At 40.9% G+C, this 26,202-nt stretch overlaps 1 protein-coding gene across 1 annotated transcript in view; it reads left to right on the forward strand.

Moving 5' to 3' along the window:
- Positions 1 to 9,990: 9,990 nt before the first annotated feature.
- The window catches only part of LOC120985919 (aminopeptidase N-like), a 126,608-nt gene continuing 110,396 nt past the window's right edge, over positions 9,991 to 26,202 (forward strand). The window contains exon 1 of the mRNA XM_040414140.1: positions 9,991 to 10,608. Coding sequence (XP_040270074.1) covers positions 10,007 to 10,608 — 602 coding nt within the window. The 5' untranslated portion in view covers positions 9,991 to 10,006. The remainder of the gene's footprint in view (positions 10,609 to 26,202) is intronic.

Here is a 26,202-nt window from a genome sequence, read left to right on the forward strand (position 1 = left end):
GTTCAATAATAAAATTAATCCTCAAAAATACAACTTGCCTAATATATCTATATATATATATATATATATATATAAAAATTTAATACATTATGGTTAAAACATTTTTAGTTTTTGTTTTAGAAACCTGCACCTAGAGCCGCCAGCGAGGATCCCCCAGTAGCCTCCAGAGTCCGCGGGAATGTGCGTAGACGTGTAAGTCTTGATTAAGTAGTTGTAATTTGCATTTTGTATTCAGATTTTCAGTTCATTTTGTTTTTCTTTTTCTTTCAGAGTTCCAGAGGCTCCACCAGAGAAGATGAGGCGCTCGGGGTCCCTACCATTGATAACGAGCTCCTCATCCAACTGGTGGAGGCGCGTCCATCTTTATGGGACCACTCGGACCGCCACCACGCTGATCATCATTGGACCCAGCGGCTCTGGAGGGACATATGTTCTGAACTTTTTGAGACCTGGGGGATCTAAATGAGGCGGCTCAGAAGAAATTTGGTAAGTACAACAATATGTATTTTACTACATTCATATTGTTCTTTACCTTACATCATGCTAATTTTTATTTTTATGTTTTTTTCAACAGTCAAACAGGTTACCACGCATTGGCGATCTCTCCGGGACCGCTTCAGGAGGGATTATAACAAGGAGGTTCAGACCCCGAGTGGCTCCGGTGCAACCTCAGGGCCCACATACATCTATACGGCAGCCATGGAGTTCCTGCGACGCACAATGGCACCAAGAAGGTAAATATTTTTAAGGACTGTAAAAATAATTTATTTAAAGGGGCTGTCTAGACAGCAGAGCGTTTGTCTCCCCTGTTTTGGCCAGCCCCCTACAGTCAGAGGGACAACTGTTCTCTCCGTCTGAGTGTAAGGGGCTGTCTGAGACAGCGGAGCGTTTGCCTCCCCTGTTTTGGCCAGCCCCCTACAGTAATAGGGACAACTGTTCTCTCCGTCTGAGTGTAAGGGGCTGTCTGAGACAGGGTAGCGTTTGCTTTGTTAGTGGAAAAAAATTGATTAAAATTGAAAATCTGCCAAAAAAGTGAAATTCTGAAATTTCATCTTCATTTTTCATGAAAGTTTGTAAAATCAGTTTTGAATACCTTGAGGGGTGTAGTTTCTAAAATGGGGTCATTTTTGGGTGGTTTCTATTATGTGCTAAATAAAAAAAAAATTTCTCACCTTACATCACAAAAAGTACAACAGCAAGCGATCAAAAAGGCGTTTGCCCACCAAAATAGTACCAATCTAACCGTCACCTCATCCCGCAAAAAATTATCCTCTAACTGAGACAATCGCCCAAAAAATAAAAAAACTATTGCTCAGAATATAGAGACACTAAAACATAATTTTTTTTTGTTTTAAAAAAGCTGTTATTGTGTAAAACTTACATAAATAAAAATAAAGTATACATATTTGGTATCACCGCGTTCGTATCGACCGGCTCTATAAAAATATCACATGACCTAACCCCTCAGATGAACACCATAAAAAATAAAAACTGTGCTAAATAAACCATTTTTTGTCACCTTACATCACAAAAAGTGTAATAGCAAGCGATCAAAAAGTCATATGCACCCCAAAATAGTGCCAATCAAACCGTCATCTCATCCCACAAAAAATGAGCCCCTAGCTAAGATAATCTCCCAAAAACTGAAAAAACTATGGCTCTCAGATTATGGAGACACTAAAACATGATTTTTTTTTTGTTTCAAAAATGATATTATTGTGTAAAACTTACATAAATAAAAAAAAAGTATACATATTAGGTATCGCCGCGTCCGTATCGACCGGCTCTATAAAAATATCACATGACCTAACCTCTCAGATGAACACGTAAAAAATTTAAAATAAAAACTGTGCTAAATAAACCATTTTTTGTCACCTTACATCACAAAAAGTGTAATAGCAAGCGAACAAAAAGTCACACGCACCCCAAAATAGTGCCAATAAAACCGTCATCTCATCCCGCAAAACCATACCCTACCCAAGGTAATCGCCGAAAAACTGAAAAAATTATGGCTCTCAGACTATGGAAACACTAAAACATGATTTTTTTGCTTCAAAAATGAACTCATTGTTTAAAACTTACATAAATAAAAAAAAAGTATACATATTAGGTATCGCCGCATCCGTGACAACCTGGTCTATAAAAATATCACATGATCTAACCTGTCAGATGAATGTTGTAAATAACAAAAAATAAAAACGGTGCCAAAACAGCTATTTCTTGTTATCTTGCCTCACAAAAAGTGTAATATAGAGCAACTAAAAATCATATGTACCCTAAACTAGTACCAACAATACTGCCACCCTATCCCGTAGTTTCTAAAATGGGGCCACTTTTTTGCAGTTTATACACTAGGGGTGCATCAGGGGGGCTTCAAATGGGACATGGTGTTAAAAAAACCAGTCCAGCAAAATCTGCCTTCCAAAAACCATATGGCATTCCTTTCCTTCTGCGCCCTGCCGTGTGCCCGTACAGCTGTTTACGACCACATATGGGGTGTTTCTGTAAACTACAGAATCAGGGCCATAAATATTGAGTTTTGTTTGGCTGTTAACCCTTGCTTTGTTACTGGGAAAAATGGATTAAAATGGAAAATTTGCCAAAAAATTTAAATTCTGAAATTTAATCTCCATTTGCCAATAACTCTTGTGGAACACCTAAAGGGTTAACAACGTTTGTAAAATCTGTTTTGAATACCTTGAGGGGTATAGTTTCTTAGATGGGGTCACTTTTATGGAGATCCTACTCTAGGGTTGCATCAGGGGGGCTTCAAATGGGACATGGTGTCAAAAAAAACAGTCCAGCAAAATCTGCCTTCCAAAAACCATATGGCATTCCTTTCCTTCTGCGCCCTCCCGTGTGCCCGTACAGCGGTTTACGACCACATATGGGGTGTTTCTATAAACTACAGAATCAGGGCCATAAATGTTGAGTTTTGTTTGGCTGTTAACCCTTGCTTTGTAAAAGTAAAAACAATATTAAAATGGAAATTCTGCCACAAAAGTGAAATTTAGAAATTGTATCTCTATTTTCCATTAATTCTTGTGGAACACCTAAAGGGTTAACAAAGTTTGTAAAATCAGTTTTGAATACCTTGAGGTGAAAAATTTCAAGATTTGCTTCTAAACTTCTAAGCCTTGTAACATCCCCAAAAAATAAAATATCATTCCCAAAATGATCCAAACATGAAGTAGACATATGGGGAATGTAAAGTAATAACTATTTTTGGAGGTATTACTATAGAAGTAGAGAAATTGAAACTTGGAAATTTGCAATTTTTTACAAATTTTTGGTAAATTTGATATTTTTTTATAAATAATTTATTTAATTTTTTTACTTCATTTTACCAGTGTCATGAAGTACAGTATGTGACGAAAAAACTATCTCAGAATGGCCTGGATAAGTCAAAGCGTTTTAAAGTTATCACCACTTAAAGTGACACTGGTCAGATTTTCAAAAACTGGCCAAGTCCTTAAGGTGAAATAGGGCTGAGTCCTTAAGAAGTTAAGGATGGCATCGGGCTGCCTTCCTGTCACAGCCAGACAGCTGAGAAGCTCTGACAGGAGCCTTTCAGATCCTCCTCCTTGAATTTCTTTGTTTTGGTTTGGTTCCTCATCTCGTTGGTCTATCTCAGCTGTCATGCAGTTGGACTGATTGCTGCCCTTTAAGTTCCTCCCCAGAATGCAGTAGTGTGCGGCTTATACAACTTCCTGGAGTGTGTGTGCATGCTGTTCCTAGTTCCCAGTCCACAGTCCCCAGTCGTCTGCAAGATAAGTTCTGTTTATGTATTTATGATTTTCTGTTTTCTGGATCCAGGTGACCCTGACTCCCTCCGTGTCTGTGTAGGGAGCCGGTGGTCGTGTCCCCTCACTATTGTAGGGTCTTCAGGTGTAAGATAGTCGAGGTACGTGGATATGCGCCCATCCACCTTTGGGGTGGTCTCATAGGCTGAGCAATAAGGGAGAGTGGCAGGTCTCATGCAGGGGTCTCCCTTTTGTTCCTTAGTTGTGGATCCAGTGAGTCATTGTTTATATTGTATTGTCTTGTTTCCTGTACACCATCCGTGACATTATAAGCCGCCAAAACCGTCTCAAGCATGGATCCGGTTTCACTTTTGGCTGAACGCCTCCAGGGTCTTTCATTGGAGGTAGCTGATCTCCGTAGGATTTTTTCTCAGTTTCAAGTGACCGGTTCAGCTTGCGTTCATGGAGTTTGTGCTGAGCCTAAGATCTCGCTCCCGGATACGTTCTCTGGGGGTAGAGGGAATTTTGTGCGTTTTAAAGAGGCTTGCAAACTCCATTTTCGCCTTCTTCCCCATTCCTCTGGTGATGAAGAACGGAGGGTGGGGATCATTGTATCGCTGCTCAGGGGTAACGCTCAATCCTGGGCCTTTTCGCTACCGGAGGGGGCACGGCCCCTCCGCTCAGTGGATGAATTCTTTTTAGCCCTGGGTCAGATATATGATGATCCGGATCGTATTGCTCTGGCTGAGTCTAGACTACGTCTGTTATGCCAGGGTAAACAATCCGCAGAGATATACTGCTCAGAATTTCGGAGATGGGCAGCTGATACTGGTTGGAATGATGCTGCACTCCGAAGTCAATTTTGCCAGGGTCTTTCAGAGGGATTGAAAGATGCATTTGCCTTTCATGAGAGGCCAATCTCCCTGGACTCTGCTATGTCTCAGGCCGTTCGTATTGACAGGCATCTTAGTGAGAGACGAGAGATCTCTCCTTCCTGTCATACTCAGTCCCGGGACAGTGCAGCGGTCTCATTCTGTGCGCAGGGGTCTCAGTCGCTGTCAGCCCCTTCTGAGCAGGAGCCCATGCAGCTGGGTTTGATTGCCTCTGACAATAGAAGATTCAGCCCGCATGGGAGGGTTTGTTTTTGTTGTGGAGGTATAAATCATTTGGCAAATGTTTGTCCCTCTAGGAGATTCAGGCAGTTTTCTGGGAGTAATAGAGAGACAAAAAGGAAAAAATCTTTTAAAAATGTTCCGTCTGTTACTATTGGCAGGGTTGAGGCGGAAATTGAAGGTTTTCCGTTTGCTTGTAGTTCCCGTTTTGTCCTACCTGCTAGGGTGGCGCTAGAGAGCAAGAGCATTTTTTGTGAGATTTTTGTGGATAGTGGAGCAGCTGTAAATCTCATTGATAATCAATTTGCCTCATGGTTTCCAGGTATGCACTTTGGGAAAGGATATTCCTGTTTTTGCTATTGATTCCGCTCCACTTTCTCAGAAATCATTAAAGGGCATAGTTCACAATATCCGTTTAATTGTGAGTGATGCTCATGTTGAGGATGTGTCATGTTTCGTCCTTAGCGGTTTGCCTACTCCTCTAGTGTTGGGACTACCCTGGCTCACTAAACATAACCCCACCATTGATTGGCAAGCGAGGCAAATAAATGGTTGGAGTGACTTTTGCAGAGAGAATTGCCTCATAACATCTGTTTCTGAGGTTTCTACTAAGACTGTACCACCTTTCCTCTCTGAATTTTCGGATGTCAGTCAGGTTTTGCCTCCGCACAGGGAGTATGATTGCCCTATTAATCTCATCCCAGGCGCCAAGCTGCCTAAATCTCGTTTATACAATCTCTCCCAACCTGAGAGGGTCGCTATGCGTGCTTATATCTCTGAGAGTTTGAGAAAAGGACACATACGACCCTCGAAGTCACCTGTTGCCGCTGGCTTTTTCTTTGTTAAGAAAAAAGATGGTTCTTTAAGACCTTGTCTGGATTTCAGGGAGCTGAACAGTATCACTATTCGTGATCCTTATCCGCTTCCTCTGATCCCGGACCTGTTTAACCAGGTTGTTGGGGCTAAAGTCTTTTCCAAATTAGACCTAAGAGGGGCATACAACCTGGTCAGGGTCATAGAAGGAGACGAATGGAAGACGGCTTTCAATACCCCTGAGGGCCATTTTGAGAATTTGGTTATGTATTTTGGTTTGATGAATGCCCCAGCCGTTTTTGAGCATTTCGTCAACAGCATTTTTTATCATTTAATGGGAAAATTTGTATTAGTGTATTTGGATGACATTTTGATTTTTTCTCCTGATTTCAAGACTCAAGGAACACTTACGTCAGGTCTTGCTCATTCTGCGGGAGAATAAATTATACGCAAAACTGGAAAAATGTGTGTTTGCAGTTCCAGAAATTCAATTTCTGGGGTTTCTTCTCTCCGCTTCTGGTTTTCGCATGGACCCCGAGAAGGTCCGCGCTGTGCTTGAGTGGGAGCTTCCTGAGAATCAGAAGGCGCTGATGCGTTTTTTGGGCTTTGCCAATTATTACAGGAAATTTATTTTGAATTATTCCTCTGTTGTTAAACCACTCACTGATATGACCAGAAAGGGGGTAGATTTTTCTTCCTGGTCGGTAGAGGCGCGTAAGGCCTTTTCTAATATCAAGGAGAGTTTTGCTTCCGCTCCCATCCTGGTACAACCTGATATTTCGTTACCCTTCATAGTTGATGTTGATGCTTCTGAGGTAGGGGTGGGTGCGGTCTTGTCTCAGGGTTCCTCTCCTGCCAAATGGCAACCGTGTGCCTTTTTCTCAAAGAAACTCTCCTCCGCAGAGAGAAATTATGATGTGGGAGATAGGGAATTGTTGGCCATCAAGTTGGCTTTTGAAGAATGGCGCCATTGGCTAGAGGGAGCCAGACACCCTATTACTGTGTTTACTGACCATAAAAATCTGGCCTACTTGGAGTCAGCCAAGCGTCTGAACCCGAGACAGGCCAGATGGTCTTTGTTCTTTTCAAGGTTTAATTTTGTTGTCACGTTCCGCCCTGGGGTTAAGAATGTGAAGGCAGATGCCCTGTCACGTTGTTTTCCGGGAGGTGGGAATTTTGAAGACCCGGGTCCCATTTTGGCTGAAGGTGTGGTGGTCTCTGCTCTTTTTCCTGAATTGGAGGCAGAGGTGCAGGCAGCCCAGTCAGAAGCTCCTTATCTTTGTCCTCCTGGGAGGTTGTTTGTGCCTCTCGCTTTGAGACACAAGATTTTTAAAGAACACCACGATACGGTCCTTGCTGGGCACCCGGGGGCAAGAGCCACACTGGATCTCATCGCTCTGAGATTCTGGTGGCCTGCGCTTCGTAAGTCGGTTGAGGGTTTTGTGACAGCTTGCGAGACTTGCGCTCGTGCCAAAGTCCCTCATTCACGGCCATCAGGTCCTCTCCTCCCTTTGCCCATTCCTTCCCGTCCTTGGACACATCTGTCCATGGACTTCATAACGGACTTGCCTCGTTCCTCGGGGAAGACTGTGATTATGGTGGTGGTGGACCGTTTTAGCAAAATGGTGCATTTTATCCCTTTTCCTGGTTTGCCCAATGCTAAGACGCTGGCTCAGGCATTTATTGACCACATTGTCAAATTGCATGGTATTCCTTCAGACATAGTCTCTGATAGGGGCACCCAGTTTGTTTCCAGATTCTGGAAGGCTTTCTGTTCTCGCTTGGGGGTTCGGTTGTCATTCTCTTCTGCTTTCCACCCGCAGTCGAATGGCCAGACAGAGCGCGTCAATCAGAATCTGGAGACATATCTGCGCTGTTTTGTGGCGGAGAATCAGGAGGATTGGTGTTCTTTTTTGTCCCTTGCTGAGTTTGCTTTAAATAACCATCGTCAGGAGTCCTCTGATAAGTCACCATTTTTTGGTGCATATGGGTTTCATCCGCAGTTTGGGACTCTCTCAGGAGAGGGGTCTTCTGGTTTACCTGATGAGGACAGATTCTCCTCGTCTTTGTCATCTATTTGGCAAAAGATTCAGGATAATCTAAAGAGCATGAGTGCCTGGTCCGGACCTGAATGTTGGTGATCTGGTGTGGTTGTCTACCAAGAATATCAAATTGAAGGTTCCCTCCTGGAAGTTTGGTCCTAGGTTTATTGGGCCTTACAAGATCCTGTCTGTCATCAATCCTGTTGCCTACCGTCTTGATCTTCCTCAGACTTGGAAGATCCATAATGTTTTTCATAAGTCCTTATTGAAACCTTATGTTCAACCTATTGTACCCTCGCCTTTGCCTCCTCCTCCGATTGTGGTTGATGGAAATCTTGAATTTCAGGTCTCTAGGATTGTGGATTCTCGTCTTGTCCGCGGTTCCCTCCAGTACCTCGTTCATTGGGAGGGTTATGGTCCTGAGGAGAGGATGTGGCTCCCAGTGACGGACATTAAGGCCTCTCGTCTCATCAGGGCTTTCCATAGGTCCCATCCTGAGAAGGTGGGCTCTGAGTGTCCGGAGTCCACTCGTAGAGGGAGGGGTACTGTCACAGCCAGACAGCTGAGAAGCTCTGACAGGAGCCTTTCAGATCCTCCTCCTTGAATTTCTTTGTTTTGGTTTGGTTCCTCATCTCGTTGGTCTATCTCAGCTGTCATGCAGTTGGACTGATTGCTGTCCTTTAAGTTCCTCCCCAGAATGCAGTAGTGTGCGGCTTATACAACTTCCTGGAGTGTGTGTGCATGCTGTTCCTAGTTCCCAGTCCACAGTCGTCTGCAAGATAAGTTCTGTTTATGTATTTATGATTTTCTGTTTTCTGGATCCAGGTGACCCTGACTCACAGCAGCTCGTGGACCCCATGAACACCAGCACCCGTGAGGATACCGCACGTGCAGCGGCCAGCGCTGACCGCGGCCATGCAAGGGTTAATACACCGGCATCAGTGTTTTTTCACCGTGCCGGAGCATACAGCAGGGGTCCGGCTATCAGTGACAGCCAGGCACCTGCCTCTGATCGGGCGGGCGCAGCCCCTGCACCCGCCTGATCAGCGCACCGTACCTGTACTGCGCTGGGATTTCTGTCCTGCATTTCTGAGCCGTACATGTACGGCGCTGGTATCCTAAGGGTTAACCGCGTAGGATGGCGTTTGTCAGGTTAGGGATTGCTAACTTTATACCGTACATGACTTTGTATAGTACTTAGTAATTCAATCTACATAAATATATCTTCTTCACGATCCCTACACTGTCCCTGAAAGACCCTAAAATGGCTGGCTTGTGTATCTTATTGCTCTGTCTGTTCCAGACATGGAAGACACATCCTATCACATCAGAGGCTGAGCTCACAATGGCTTATCTGCTTCAGAGCTAGCTTAGAGCATGATAAACCAGCCAATATTCCCTCTCCTGATTGGTTGTCAGACTGACTGTAGTCAGGAGTCATGTAATCCTCCATCTTCGTCTTCCCTGCCCTGTTTCCCTCACTAATGCCCTGAATTTTAAATGTAAAATGGCGGGCACCATTGTGCATAATTCATCGATCAATCAAATCAAATTGCCAAATCTTCGGATTTGTTTGGAAGAAAATTTTTGGGGAAATTCATTACAAATCTAATTTGTTTAGAATTAATTCTCTTATCTTTAGTTCCATATTAAGATAACATAGTGAGTGGAAGTTTTATTTGTAAAAGTTTTATTTGTAATAGAACAAATATCATATTGTAATATGATGGTGTACTGTGCCAAAAAGAAAACTTACTACTGCTACATCTGGTACACTGAGCCCCTCTGCATCGATACACATGTGCATAACTATCTAAATAATGCATATTTGATGGGCAAAGGTATTGTCTTACCTTTGTTTGGGTGAAGGGGTGTTACGACATCTTTTAGGACCCTTATACCCCACACATTTTACTAGGAGGTTTCCACTGAGGTACCATAGGATAATGGATTCCATAGGACAGTGCTGCTCAGTGTCACACTGTAAAGAAAAATAATCGAATTCTATGTGGAGTATTGTAGATCTGCTTATAGGCATTTAACCTGCAGATCCTAAACTGACTGAAGATCGACGTTATATTTGATCCATAATTGTACTGTACATCAGCTATAAATTATCAGAGTGGAGGCCAAGTGCTGAAGATCAGATAGACAATTGATTGCACCGGCTAGCAACCTTTGCTCCAACTAGTTATAAATTAGCTGAAGTCATGTGCAAACTCCTACCTCCAGATTGTGAGGAGGTATAAAAGGGACAGTGTCCCCATTCTTGGTTCCTGTGGCACCTTCTGGCACAATGGGGAAAGGCTTCTACGTAAGCAAGATCGTGGCCTTTGTCAGCATCTTCTTTGCCATAGCTGCAGTGACTACAATAATTGCTCTAGCAGTGGTTTATTCAAATGAGAAGTCCAACAATGATAAGGTAGAGAATGGAGGAACCACCACCGCTCCAACAAGCACCGCTTCATCAGTAAAACCTGCCATTACAACTCCTGTGTCCAATGAAACATGGGATCAATATCGCCTTCCGCCTCACCTAGAACCAGAACTTTATGATATTGACCTTAGACCCATTTTAACAAAAAATGACCAAGGACTCTACGTATTTCATGGAGTCAGCAAAGCCTATTTCACATGTAAAACAGCAACACAACATCTCATTATCCACAGTAAAAAGCTCAATTATACCACAGACCCCGTACTCACTGATGACACCGGCAGACATATCAGCTCAAACAAACACTTTTTTGCAGAGGAGACAAATTATTTAATACTGCCTCTCAACGAACAACTGCAACCTATGAAAAAATATGTACTTCACACAGAGTTCGTGGGAGAACTGGCAGATGATCTGGCGGGATTTTACCGAAGTGAATATGTAGATGATGGTGTCACCAAGTAAGTAACAATCTAATAATGACAGAAATTATAGATGCTGTTATTAAATGCTAATATCTATCTATCTATCTATCTATCTCATATCTATCTATCTATCTAATGAAATGAATAAAAAAATAGATGAGCAGCACACAAATCCAAGGTGGTGCAATTCCTTGAGACGGATCGCGGACTTTGATCCAACTGAATATATGTAGAAAAAGAATCCAAGGCAGCACACAGATATCGGTGAAGAAAAAGGGTATTTTATTCACCCATGTGTAGACAGCAACGTTTCAGCTCTCTCTATGGAGCCTTTGTCAAGGCAGCCCACAGATTGGCTGATCATTGGCACGATTATACCGGCCAGTTATCAGCAATGAGCGTTCCTATAAACACCTGTTCCCAGTAATTGGCCCAAATATCGTGCCGTGTAATAGGAACTTCTGGCCCCTGAAACAGAAGATTTATACTTACCTGCTCTCCGCTGGGCAGCATGAGACAGGAAAGTGTTCTATTTCAGGGGCTGCAGGAACTTGTTAAAATTCATTTTTATCACAGGGTACCACCTGCATTAAAACGTAGCATTTATTATATCGTACATATAAAATAACAAACTCCAATTATAACAAACACACAAAGAAAAGAAAAAGAAAAGAAAAAATTTACACCTAATAACTGGAGATGCAATTGGTGCTCTGAGAGGATTGTTTCTGTTGCATAATGAGATCCCTAAAGAACACTCGATTATAGACAGGATGACAACTACTGGGTTGGGCCTGTCCCTAAGTATGGCCCTAAGATATTTAGTCCTGCCTAAAAATTGGAATAGCCACCCCGATAAAGGCGATCCCGTGTTCAGGAACCTCCTGTATTGCCCTAGTTTGCCCCTGTTCGATGACAGTTGGACTGGGTCTAACCACGGCCTCCTAGATGATGACCTGATCTAAATACAGAAAACAATAAAAATATATTCACAAATTGTTGCACCATATAAGTATATGCTAGATCCAATGTGTCGTTAGAGTAAGAGAAAAAGGGTATTTAATGATACACATTCTAGGCGGCTGCTTACTGCTCACAATGGTGTACTCTTACAGCACAGCCGTACATTGCGATGCCAAATGCACTATTGGTATAGATATATAATCCCTACGCGTTTCGCCCATACCAATGACCTGGGCTCATCAGGGGATATACAGTTCAATAACCTAACAGGCATCAGTATTAGCATGAGTAGGACACAATCTTCCTTATCATGGATGATGTTACAATGAGATTGTCATCAGTGTCAGGCTGTCAATCATTACAGCCATACATTACCAATCACCCCTCTTGGATGATACAGTCAGAAAAAACAATAGACAGGGTCAAAGCCCTATATAGGTTTAGGGGATAGATATAATACCTCCGTAGATACAGACATATAGACACTGCACCACATCCATTTATACACTAATGAAGTGCCTGCCAATCATATACAGCAGTGTTCGCATTCATTTGTTTATGTGCACCATAACAAGAATGATAATTATGGTACTTATGGTACTTGCGTGTCCAGGGTGACTACAGGGGGGTGGTTGCAGGCGTCCAAATGGAACATGTTGGTGATGTCCGCCATAAACGTGACAAACCACTGTCCAGACATGTTGTACTCCAGCATGGAGCAGACCCAAATATATTACGGTTCTCTATTATAGAAACAATCAAACACTCTATCAGAGGAGGTGACATAGATACCATCTTGAAATAAAAGGAGTTCAGATGGATTCATAGGTTAAATACAATGTCACCATTGGGACTTAATGAGAAGATTGATTTCTCTTGCTTTTTATAGTTTGCCATGAAGTATCGATATAAGAGTGGGGGCATATTATAGCAGAGGATTGAGTGCAATAAGGGGAAGGTATGTAGAAATCTCCAAAACCCTGCTATTCCACCTTCTCTTATAAAGAAAAATTTGAACGTTAAAATAAAATAAAACAAAAATAACAAATAAATAAATATAGCATAAAAAACTAAAAAGAAACACATACACGTGATTGACAAGAATGTGTAGGATGTTTAATATAAAATTGTACAGTCAGATACAGACATGGGGATTGTAGTGCCTCTGTCCAGAATTGACATTCTGATTTAGACCTGCACTGAATCAAAAGGAATGTGATCTCCATCGACATATACTATAGAAAGAGGGTTGTCTACCTAATGGGGGGGGTGGAGGTTGGCACACATATAGAGGGTATCTACCCAATCATCTGGCCATTAGCCGACTGACATATATATTATATACTAAGACTGATGTGATCATGTGACCTTAGGGCTCTAGGATCACTGTTCTATTTTGCATCTGTTTATCCTATGAAACAAAGGAACCATTCAAATTGGTATATTCATATCGATTGGCAGTATTTACGTAACTTGGATGCGATTAGGTGGCTCTGAGGACGGGGCTCAATGTGAAGAACATCATTATACCTGTTTGCAAGGTGCCTCCTGAATGGGGGCTTGGCTATGGCATGGTAGGTGGGTGGGATCAGATGCCCTCACGTGACCAGCGGCGCTGATGTAGGATGCGGTGACACGCTATCAGGCGGCGTGATGACGCAGTAGAGGAGGAGGCACCGGGATCCTCTTCTCAGGACGCATTCGCCATCATGTGACCAATGACGGCGATATAGACCATCACTAGCCAAGCCGGAAGATGGTGGGCTGCGGCATCTACATTTGGACGCCTGCAACCACCCCCCTGTAGTCACCCTGGACACATAAGTACCATAATTATCATTCTTGTTATGGTGCACATAAACAAATTAATGCGAACACTGCTGTATATGATTGGCAGGCACTTCATTAGTGTATAAATGGATGTGGTGCAGTGTCTATATGTCTGTATCTACGGAGGTATTATATCTATCCCCTAAACCTATATAGGGCTCTGACCCTGTCTATTGTTTTTTCTGACTGTATCATCCAAGAGGGGTGATTGGTAATGTATGGCTGTAATGATTGACAGCCTGACACTGATGACAATCTCATTGTAACGTCATCCATGATAAGGAAGATTGTGTCCTACTCATGCTAATACTGATGCCTGTTATGTTATTGAACTGTATATCCCCTGATGAGCCCAGGTCATTGGTATGGCTGTGCTGTAAGAGTGCACCATTGTGAGCAGTAAGCAGCCGCCTAGAATGTGTATCATTAAATACCTTTTTTTCTCTTACTCTAACGACACATTGGATCTAGCATATACTTATATGGTGCAACAATTTGTGAATATATTTTTATTGTTTTCTGTATTTAGATCAGGTCATCATCTAGGAGGCCGTGGTTAGACCCAGTCCAACTGTCATCGAACAGGGGCAAACTAGGGCAATACAGGAGGTACCTGAACACGGGATCGCCCTTATCGGGGCGGCTATTCCATTTTTTAGGCAGGACTAAATATCTTAGGGCCATACCTAGGGACAGGCCCAACCCAGTAGTTGTCATCCTGTCTATAATCGAGTGTTCTTTAGGGATCTCATTATGCAACAGAAACAATCCTCTCAGAGCACCAATTGCATCTCCAGTTATTAGGTGTCGATTTTTGCTTTTCTTTTTCTTTTTTGTGTGTGTTTGTTATAATGGCAGTTTGTTATTTTATATGTACGATATAATAAAGGCTACGTTTTAATGCAGGTGGTACGCTGTGATTACATATTTTCCCTCTGACGGGGTATTGTCTTAGCTGTGATTATATAAAATTCATTTTTACCAGGAAATCTCTTTAAGTGGCGAAATTTCCTTCCTGCATCCTATTCATAAATGAGTGCTTTCCTTCACTATAAATAACAGCGCTAACTTTTTCATACCGCCTCCTGCACCCCCAGATGTACTGTAGGTGCCCTGCAATAACCAGTAAACACTTTCCCTTACTAGCGAGGAAAGCGCCTATTGGTTAATCCTTTAACCCCTTTCACCTTCAGAGCCCATCCTAATTTTGCAAATCTGACATGTCACTTTATGTGGTAATAATTTTAAAACGCTTTTACTTATCCAAGCCATTCTGAGATTGTTTTATCATCACATATTGTACGTCATGACAGTGGAAAAGTTGAGTCCAAATATTTCATTTTTATTTATAAAAAAATTACAAATTTACCAAACATTTGGAAAAATTCGCAATTTTAAAAATGTAAATTTCATTGCTTTTAAAACAGATAGTGATACCTCCTAAAATAGTTATTACTTTACATTTTTCATATGTCTACTTCAAGTTTGGATTATTTTGTAAATTACATTTTCTTTTTTGGGGACGTTAGAATGCTTAGAAGTTTAGAAGCAAATCTTAAAATTTTTAAGAAAATTTTCAAAACCCAATGTCACGGCTGAGGATGGGGAAAACCCTCAGCCGTGCGATGACAGAGGATGGTAGTCACGTCTTGGCCAGAAACACAGAATTAGGGAGCAGGTCACCTCCTATTGCCTCCCTAATCTGACCCTAACTCCTAGCGACATGAGCCGACCTTGAAGGTAGGAGGACTCATGCTCTGGAACCTCGGGTCCCTACTTTCCCTCCGCCGGTCCCTACGCTAGGAGCTGGGTAGACTACCGGTTTCTCCTGGACATGGAGAAATAGGAGTCTAAAGATGGCCAAACTATAAAAACAGGGGAAACGGAAACAGGCATATGGCAATGGCAGGTAAGTGCAACTAGTACTAACACCCACCTGCCACAGACACAGGGCCTGGGACCCAAGTATCAGTGCTGCTGTCCACAAACACAAACGACAGAGCACACACACCACACAGGACACCAGGAAACCATACGCTGCAAAGAATAGACATGACACAAAAACACATCCTCAATACATTGTGTATAAACAATACATAACAATTTGTTTATGACCACAAGGGTGGCCCCCACTGGCAGATGGAAATACCAGGAGGGTTTCTCCAGCAAAGCATGGCTGAAGAACCCCTCAGCTTCAGATCTCCAAAGAGGCTTTATAGTCCAAAGTGGCCACACCCACACAGACACACACAGGAGAGGGAATTAACCCTTCCAACACTAACAGGGAGTGAAACCACTTAACCCCTTAAGGACACAGCCTTTTTACACCTTAGGACCAGGTCATTTTTTGAAAATCTGACCAGAGTCCCTTTAAGTGCTGATAACTTTAAAACGCTTTGACTTATCCAGGCCGTTCTGAGATTGTTTTTTCGTCACATATTGTACTTCATGACACTGGTAAAATGGAGTCAAAAAAATAATTTTTTTTGCACCAAAAAATACCTAATTTAACAAAAATTTGGAAAAATTTGCAAATTTCAAAGTTTCAGTTTCTCTACTTCTGTAATACATAGTAATACCCCCAAAAATTGTGATGACTTTACATTTCCCATATGTCTACTTCATGTTTGAATTGTTTTGGGAATGATATTTTATTTTTTGGGGATGTTATAAGGCTTAGAAGTTTAGAAGCAAATCTTGAAATTTTTCAGAAATTTACAAAAACTCAATTTTTAGGGACCAGTTCAGGTCTCAAGTCACTTGCGAGGCTTATATTATAGAAACCACCCAAAAATGACCCCATCTAAGAAACTTCACCCCTCAAGGTATTCAAAACTGATTTTGCATACGTTGTTAACCCTTTAGGTGTTGCACAAGAGTTATTGGCAAATGGGGAGGAAATTTGAGAATTTCATTTTTTTGTCTAATTTTTCATTTTAACCCATTTTTTCCACTAAAAAAACAAAGGGTTAACAGCCAAACAAGACTGTATCTTTATTGCCCTGACTCTGCCGTTTACAGAAACACCCAATATGTGGCCGTAAACTACTGTACGGGCACACGGTAGGGCGTAGAGGGAAAGGTGCGCCGTATGGTTTTTGGAAGGCTGATTTTTATGGACTGGTTTATTTACACCATGTCCCATTTGAAGCCCCCTGATGCACCCCTAGAGGATAAACTATCTAAAAGTGACCCCATCTAAGAAACTACACCCCTCAAGGTATTCAAAACTGATTTTACATACGTTGTTAACCCTTTAGGTGTTGCACAAGAGTTATTGGCAAATGGCGATGAAATTTGAGAATTTCATTTTTTTGCCTAATTTTCCATTTTAACCCATTTTTTCCACTAACAAAGCAATGGTTAACAGCCAAACAAGACTGTATCTTTATTGCCCTGACTCTGCTGTTTACAGAAACACCCCATATGTGGCCGTAAACTACTGTACGGCCACACAGCGGGGCGTAGAGTGAAAGGTGCGCCGTTTGGTTTTTGGAGGGCTGATTTTGCTGGACTGTTTTTTTGGCACCATGTCCCATTTGAAGCCCCCTGATGCACCCCTAGATTATAAACTCCATAAAAGTGACCCCATCTAAGAAACTACACCCCTCAAGGTATTCAAAACTGATTTTACAAACTTTGTTAACCCTTTAGGTGTTGCACAAGATTTAATGGAAAATAGAGATACAATTTCAAAATTTCACTTTTTTGGCAGATTTTCCATTTTAATATTTTTTTTCCAGTTACAAAGCAAGGGTTAACAGCCAAACAAAACTCATTATTTATGGCCCTAATTCTGTAGTTTACAGAAACACCCCATATGTGGTCGTAAACAGCTGTATGGGCACACGGCAGGGCGCAGAAGGAAAGGAACACCATATGGTTTTTGGAAGGCAGGTTTTGCTGGACTGTTTTTTTATACACCATGTCCCATTTGAAGCCCCCCTGATGCACCCCTAGAGTAGAAACTCCAAAAAAGTGACCCCATTTTAGAAACTACGGGATAGGGTGGCAGTTTTGTTGGTACTAGTTTAGGGTACATATGATTTTTGGTTGCTCTATATTACACTTTTTGTGCGGCAAGGTAACAAGAAATAGCTTTTTTGGCACCGTTTTTTTTTTGTTATTTACAACATTCATCTGACAGGTTAGATCATGTGGTAATTTTATAGAGCAGGTTGTCACGGACGCGGCGATACCTAATATGTATACAATTTTTTTTATTTATGTAAGTTTTACACAATGATTTCATTTTTAAAACCAAAAAAATGTTTTAGTGTCTCCATAGTCTAAGAGCCATAGTTTTTTCAGTTTTTGGGCGATTATCTTAAGTAGGGTCTCATTTTTTGCGGGATGAGATGACGGTTTTATTGGCATCTATTTTGGGGTGCATATGACTTTTTGATTGCTTGCTATTACACTTTTTGTGACGTAAGATGACAAAAAATGGCTTTTTTTACACCGTTTTTATTTTTATTTTTTTACGGTGGTCATCTGAAGGGTTAGATCATGTGATATTTTTATAGAGCCGGGCGATACGGACGCGGCGATACCTAATATGTATACTTTTGTTTTATTTATGTAAGTTTTACACAATGATTTCATTTTTGAAACAAAAAAAATCATGTTTTAGTGTCTCCATAGTCTAAGAGCCATAGTTTTTTCAGTTTTTGGGCGATTATCTTGGGTAGGGTATGATTTTTGCGGGATAAGATGACGGTTTGATTGTTACAATTTTGGCGTACATGCGACTTTTTTGATCACTTTTATTACCTTTTTTGGGAAGTAAGGTGGGCAAAATTTCAATTTCATCATAGTTTTTTATTTTTTATTTTTATGGTGTTCACCGTTCGGGTAAAGTAACATGACCGTTTTATAGATCAGGTTGTTACGGACGCGGCGATACCAAACATGTGTAGGGAATTTTATTTTTTTCATTTTTTATCAGTGATAAATGTGTTTTTTGATTTTTACTTTTTTTTTCACTTTTATTCACTTTTTTTTGACCCAGACCCACTTGGTTCTTGAAGATCCAGTGGGTCTGATGTCTGTATAATACAGTACAGAACAATATATATTGTACTGCACTGTATTTTACTTACACTGAACAGATCTATGCCTTTCAGCACAGATCTGTTCAGCACCATGGACAGCAGGATGCCTGAGAGGCGTCCTGTTGCCATGGGAACCTTCCCCGTCTGCTCAGAACTTCGCAGACGGGGAAGGGTAAGGAGGGGATCTCTCGGGGGGCTGTCTGGGGGCTCTCTCCCTCCCCATCGGGGGGCTGCAAAGGCACAGCAGCCCCCCGATGGGAGAGGGAGGGAGCTCCCTGCGCTGTTAACCTTTTCCATACAGCGGTCCGTACGGACCGCTGTATGGAAAGGGTTAACGGCTGACATCGCATCGCAGATGTCAGCCGTTTATACCAGGGTGCCAGCAATGTGCTGGCACCCTGGTATACCCACTGAACACCAATGAATTTTCAAGGGGAGGCGGGCGGGGGATCGCGATCCCGCCTGCCGCACCGCCCGCCTCCCGCACCGCCCACACCGCCCGCAACCCTCCCCCTGCACCTCCCGCCACCATAAAAATCATTTGGGGGTGCAGGGGGGGGGTGAATAAAACTTTTTTTAGGCATATAAAGTTTCTGATCCCCGCGGTCAGGGACCGCGGGGACCAGAAACTGCAGAAATCGCAGCAAACCGCAGGTCTGAATTGACCTGCGGTTTGCCGCGATCGCCGACATGGGGGGGTCACGGGACCCCCCCGCGCATTTAGCCTAGGTGCCTGCTCAATGATTTGAGCAGGCACCGGGTTCCGATCACTGCCAGCCGCACGGCAGTGATCGAAAATACACAGGGCGTACATGTACGCCCTGTGTCCTTAAGTACCAGGGCACAAGGGCGTACCTGTACGCCCTATGTCCTTAAGAGGTTAAAGGGGAAGTGTCCAAATGCACATCACACTGTAGCTGTTACCGCAGGCATCGACATGGGTGGCGACCATGTCCTGGGAGTCAGCCAGAAGGCCGAGACACTGCCACCACATGTACACATACCAAACGTTACCACGGGCAGCCACAGTGAAGGGAAGTGTCACAGTGCACACCTAACATAAACCTAGTGCACACCAGACATACAAAGTGCATAACACACACACACCAAACAGAGAGGTTGCTAGGTGCAACCGCATGCACATTGCCGCAAGCTGCCTAGCACCAGCTCAGGCTGCTCTACTGTGACAATACCCAACTACTTGTTGCCCGCGGCAACCACAAGTGAGGCTACACACTAGCGGCCCTCACCTGTGGTTGAACAACTAAACCAGACCGCAGGCAACCGCATGCGGTAAAGGAGTCACTACCATGACCATGGCCGTGACACCCAATCTTTAAGGACCAGTTCAGGTCTGAAGTCACTTTGTGGGGCTTATATAATAGAAACCACTCTAGAACAAACCATTTTAGAAACTACACCCCTCAAGGTAATCAAAACAGATTTGACATAATTTATTAACCCTTTAGGTGTTCCACAAGAATTAAAGGAAAATGGAGATGAAATTTCAGAATTTCACTTTTTTGGCAGATTTTCCATTTTAATCCATTTTTTCCAGTAACAAAGCAAGGGCTAACAGCCAAACAAAACTCAATATTTATTACCCTGATTCTGTAGTTTACAGAAACACCCCATATGTGGTCGTAAACTGCTGTACGGGCACACGGCAGGGCACAGAAGGAAAGGAATGCCATATGGTTTTTGGAGGGCAAAATTTACTGGGATAATTTTAAGTTGCCATGTCACATTTGAAGACTCCCTGATGCACCCTTAGAGTAGAAACTCCAAAAAAGTTACCCCATTTTGGAAACTACGGGATAAGGTGGCAGTTTTGTTACTACTATTTTAGGGTACATATGATTTTTGGTTGCTCTATATTACACTTGTTAAGAGGCAAGGTAACAAAAAATAGCTGTTTTAGTACCGTTTTTATTTTTATTTTTTACAATGTTCATCTGACAGGTTAGATCATGTGCTATTTTTATAGAGCAGTTTGTTATGGACGCGAAAATACCAAATATCTATATTCTGAAAGCCATTTTTTTTTTTTTTTTTGGGCGACTGTCTTATGTAAGGGCTCATTTTTCTCGGGATGATATGAAGATTTGATTGGTACTATTTTAGGGTGCATATGACTTTTTGATCGCTTGGTATTGCACTTTTTGTGATGTAAGGTGACAAAAAATGGCTTTTTTGACAGTTTTTATTTTATTTTTTTACAGTGTTTACCTGAGGGGTTAGGTTATGTGATATTTTTGTACAGCTGGTTCTTATGAGCGCGGCAATACCTAATATGTATACTTTTATTTATTTATTTAAGTTTTACACAATAACAGCATTTTTTAAACAAAAAAATCATGTTTTAGTGTCTCCGTATTCTAAAAGCCATAGCTTTTTATTTTTTGTGATGTAAGGTGACAAAAAATTGCTTTTTTTTTACACCGTTTTTATTTTTATTTTTTTACGGTGTTCATCTGAGGGGTGAGTTCATTTTATATTTTTACACAGCAGGTTCTTACGGATTCGGCGATAACTAATATGTTTACTTTTTTAATTTATTTAAGTTTTACACAATAACAGCATTTTTTAAACCGAAAAATAATGTTTTAGTGTCTCTGTATTCTGAAAGCCATAGCTTTTTATTTTTTGGGCAATTGTTTTAGGTAGGGTCTAATTTTTTGCAGGATGAGATGATGGTTTTATTGGTATGAATTGGGGTGCGTATCACCTTTTGATCGCTTGATATTACACTTTTTGTGATGTAAGGTGACAAAAAATTGCTTCTTTTACACCGTTTTTTTTTTTTTTTTACGGTGTTCATCTGAGGGGTGAGTTCATTTTATATTTTTACACAGCAGGTTTTTACGGATTCGGCGATAACTAATATGTTTACTTTTTTTATTTATTTAAGTTTTACACAATAACAGCATTTTTTAAACCAAAAAATAATGTTTTAGTGTCTCCATATTCTACATAGGGTATAATGTTTTGCGAGATGAGATTACGGTTTGATTTTTGGGTGCGTATGACTTTTTGATCGCTTGGAAATACACTTTTTGTGATGTAAGGTGACAAAAAAATAGCATTTTTTACTAAAAAATTTTTTACGGCGTTCACCTGAGGTGGCAGATTATGTGACATTTTTATAGAGCACGTCGTTACGGACGCGGCGATATCTTATTGTATGTTTTTTATTTATTTATTTTAACACTATTTTATGGCGAGGGGGGCCTTTTTTTACTTGAAACTTTTATTTTTTTATTATAAAAAAAACTTTTTTTTTCACTTTTGTTACTTTTTATATTTGTTCCATTGTGGGACTTCACCTTTTCAGGGTTTGATCCTTGTTTCAATTCAGTACAATACAGTCTGTTAGCGTCAGGCTGGATCTCCTGGGCTTCCGTAGCTGGCAGGCCTCGATGCCTGTGTAAGGCATCGGGGCTGCCATGGCAACCATCGGCCCCCTGTCAGCACAGTGTGGGGGGCCGATAGAGTCAGAGGGAGCCCCCTCCCTCTGTAAACCCGCACATGCCCCGGTCAGCGCTGACCGTGGCATGTGAAAGGGTTAATCCGCCGGCATCACCGCATACAGCTATCAGTAACTGCTCTTGCACCCACCCGATCACTTCACAAACATGCACGTGAGGATGCGGTAAGGCACCACATTCTCCCACTTACATGTACGTGATATTGCAGGAAGGGGTTAATGACCTTTGCAACTTTTTATTACATGACACATAAGGCTTTTTATTATGTTTTGCTGTTTTATTTGGAGAAAACAGTACAAAATATTTTTAAAAAGTCATTTTTTTCAAACTATAGCTCATTCTTTAAATATGCAAAATATACGGTCGTGTGCATGTTATGGCCATAATAAACTGCAATACATATTTATTGTATATTTTGCTAGCGATTGAGAGTTCCAGTGGTGAAGAACTGTGTTTAAAAATTATAAAAGAAAAACACCAAAACATTCCTATTATATGTGCTTTCAAGAAATATAAAAACAACTACACATATCTGGTATTGTTTCATCTCTAATGGATCCCAAACTAGTAAATGATCACATTAGTTAGCTATCGTGGTAAACGCGCTAAAAAAAAAATATTTAAATACCAGAATTTCTGGCTGTTGGTCATCTTGCCTAAAAAAGTGGAATAAAAAGTGATCAAAAATGGTGCCAATAAAAACAAACCCTAACATAGCTCAACAGAAAAAAAGAAAGAAAAAAGTTTTCAGAATATGGCAACAAAAAAAAAATTGTGATTTTATGGACAGCTTCAGGGCAATTTTTTATGATTGCATTTTACAATTTTAAGTATCACTTCTCAGTTCAATCAGCTGGCAGCTCATGTGAAGCCTAATTTTTAATCTTCCCCTCATAAACATATATAATAGCTAAATTCATATCAAACGGATAACAATGTGGCTTAAATGAGTGTTTATGAGGTCAGGAGAGGAGAGCTAAGGCTTCACATCAGCCCTCAGCTCTGGGAACTGAGAAGTGATACTCTGCAAATAAATTTTTAACCCTTACATCTAAAAAATAGGTGAACATTTTTTATAAAGACCAATTGAAAAAATGACTTTAGCCTGAAATTAGTAAAATGCAATCATAAAAAATTGCCTGTAAGTTGTCCATAGCCTTTAACCCCTTAAGGACTCAGCCCTATTTCACCTTAAGGACTTGGCAATTTTTTGCAAATCTGACCAGTGTCACTTTAAGTGCTGATAACTTTAAAATGCTTTGACTTACCTAGGCCGTTCTGAGATAGTTTTTTCGTCACATATTGTAATTCATGACACTGCTAAAATTGGGTCAAAAAAGTAAATTTTTTTGCACAAAAAAATACCAAATTTACAAAACAAAATTGAAAAATTTGCAAATTTCAAAGTTGCAGTTTCTCTACTTCTGTAATGCATAGTAATACCCCAAAAAATTTTGATGACTTTACATTCCCCATATGTCTACTTCATGTTTGTATCATTTTGGGAATGTCATTTTATTTTTTGCAGATGTTACATAGCTTAGAAATTTAGAAGCAAATTTTGAAATATTTCAGAAATTTTTCAAATCCCACTTTCTATGGACCAGTTCAGGTCCGAAGTCACTTTTTGAGGCTTACGTAATAGAAACCACCCAAAAAATTACCCCATTTTAGAAACTACACCCCTCAAGGTATTCAAAACTGATTTTACAAACTTTGTTAACCCTTTCGGTCTTTCACAAGAATTCATAGCAAATGGACATAAAATTTAAGAATTTTCCAATATAATCCATTTTTTCCAGGAACAAAGCAAGGGTTAACTGCCAAACAAAACTCAATATGGGTTGCCCTGATTCTGTAGTTTTCAGAAACACCCCATATGTGGTCGTAAACTACTGTTTGGCCAAACGGGAGGACATAGAAGGAGGGGAACGCCATATGGTTTTTGCAAGGCAGATTTTGCAGGACTGGCTTTGTTTATACCATGTCCCATTTCAAGCCCCCCGTTGCACCCCTAGAATAGAAATTCCAAAAAAGTGACTCCATCTAAGAAAGTACACCCCTCAAGGTATTCAAAACTGGGTTTACAAACTTTGTTAACCCTTTAGGTGTTCCACAAGAGTTAATGGCAGATGGAGAAACAATTTTGGAATTTCAATTGTTTGGAAAATTTTCCATTTTAACCATTTTTTTCCAGTAATAAAGTAAGGGTTAACTGCCAAACAAAACTCAATATGGGTTGCCCTGATTCTGTAGTTTGCAAAAACACCCCATATGTGGTCCTAAACTACTGTTTGGCTCAGACGGGAGGACATAGAAGGAGGGGAACGCCATATGGGTTTTGGAAGGCAGATTTTGCAGGACTGGTTTTGTTTATACCATGTCCCATTTCAAGCCCCCCGTTGCTCCCCCAGAATAGAAATTCCAAAAAAGTGACTCCATCTAAGAAAGTACACCCCTCAAGGTATTCAAAACTGGGTTTACAAAATTTGTTAACCCTTTAGGTGTTCCACAAGAGTTAATGGCAGATGGAGAAACAATTTTGGAATTTCAATGTTTTGGAAAATTTTCCATTTTAACCCATTTTTTTCAGTAATAAAGTAAGGGTTAACTGCGAAACAAAACTCAATATGGGTTGCCCTGATTCTATAGTTTGCAAAAACACCCCATATGTGGTCCTAAACTACTGTTTGGCCAAATGGGAGGACATAGTAGGAGGGGAACGCCATATGGGTTTTGGAAGGCAGATTTTGCAGGACTGGTTTTGTTTATACCATGTCCCATTTCAAGCCCCCCGTTGCTCCCCTAGAATAGAAATTCCAAAAAAGTGACTCCATCTAAGAAAGTACACCCCTCAAGGTATTCAAAACTGGGTTTACAAACTTTGTTAACCCTTTAGGTGTTCCACAAGAGTTAATGGCAGATGGAGAAACAATTTTGGAATTTCAATGTTTTGGAAAATTTTCCATTTTAACCCATTTTTTCCAGTAATAAAGTAAGGGTTAACTGCTAAACAAAACTCAATACGGGTTGCCCTGATTCTATAGTTTGCAAAAACACCCCATATGTGGTCCTAAACTACTGTTTGGCTCAGACGGGAGGACATAGAAGGAGGGGAACGCCATATGGGTTTTGGAAGGCAGATTTTGCAGGACTGGTTTTGTTTATACCATGTCCCATTTCAAGCCCCCCGTTGCTCCCCTAAAATAAAATTCCAAAAAAGTGACTCCATCTAAGAAAGTACACCCCTCAAGGTATTCAAAACTGGGTTTACAAACTTTGTTAACCCTTTAGGTGTTCCACAAGAGTTAATGGGAGATGGAGAAACAATTTTGGAATTTCTATTTTTTGGAAAATTTTCCATTTTAACCCTTACTTTATTACTGGAAAAAATGGGTTAACAGCCAAACAAAACTCAATATGGGTTGCCCTGATTCTGTAGTTTGCAGAAACACCCCAAATGTAAACTACTATTTGGCTAAACGGCAGGACATAGAAGAAGGGGAACGCCATATGGTTTTTGGAAGGCAGATTTTGCTGGACTGGTTTATTTACACCATGTACCCTTTCAAGCCCCCTGATGCACCCCTAGAGTAGAAACTCCATAAAAGTGACCCCATCTAGGAAACTACGGGATAAGGTGGTTGATGTTTTGGGACTATTTTAGGGTAAATATGATTTTTGGTTGCTCTATATTACACTTTTTTGAGGCAAGGTAACAAAAAATTTAAATTCTAAAATTGTTTCTAAATTCGCTATTTAGTTTTGTGGAACACCTAAAGGGTTAAAAAAGTTTGTAAAGTAACTTTTGAATACCTTGAGGGGTGTAGTTTCTTAGATGGGGTCACTTTTTTGGAGTTTCTAGTCTAGGCTACATCAGGGGGGGCTTCTAATGGGACATGGTGTAAATAAACCAGTCCATCAAAATCTGCCTTCCAGAAACCATATGGCGTTCCCTTCGTTCTATGCCCTGCCGTGTGGCTATATAGCCATTTACAACTACATATGGAGTGTTTCTGCAAACTACAGAATCAGGGCAATAAATATTTAGTTTTGTTTGGCTGTTAACCCTTGCTTTATTACCGGAAAAATAGGATTCAAATGGAAATTTTGCCAAAAAATGGGTGTTTTGGCACCGTTTTTATTTTATATTTTTAACGCTGTTCATCCGAGGGGTTTGGTCAAATGTTATTTTTATAGGGCAGATTCTTACGGACGCGTCGATACCTAATATGTCTACATTTTAAAATTTATTTCGATTTTACACTATATTATAATTTTAGGAACCAAAAATA

The sequence above is a fragment of the Bufo bufo genome, chromosome 1, assembly GCF_905171765.1.
Source record: "Bufo bufo chromosome 1, aBufBuf1.1, whole genome shotgun sequence".
Lineage (NCBI taxonomy): Eukaryota > Metazoa > Chordata > Amphibia > Anura > Bufonidae > Bufo > Bufo bufo.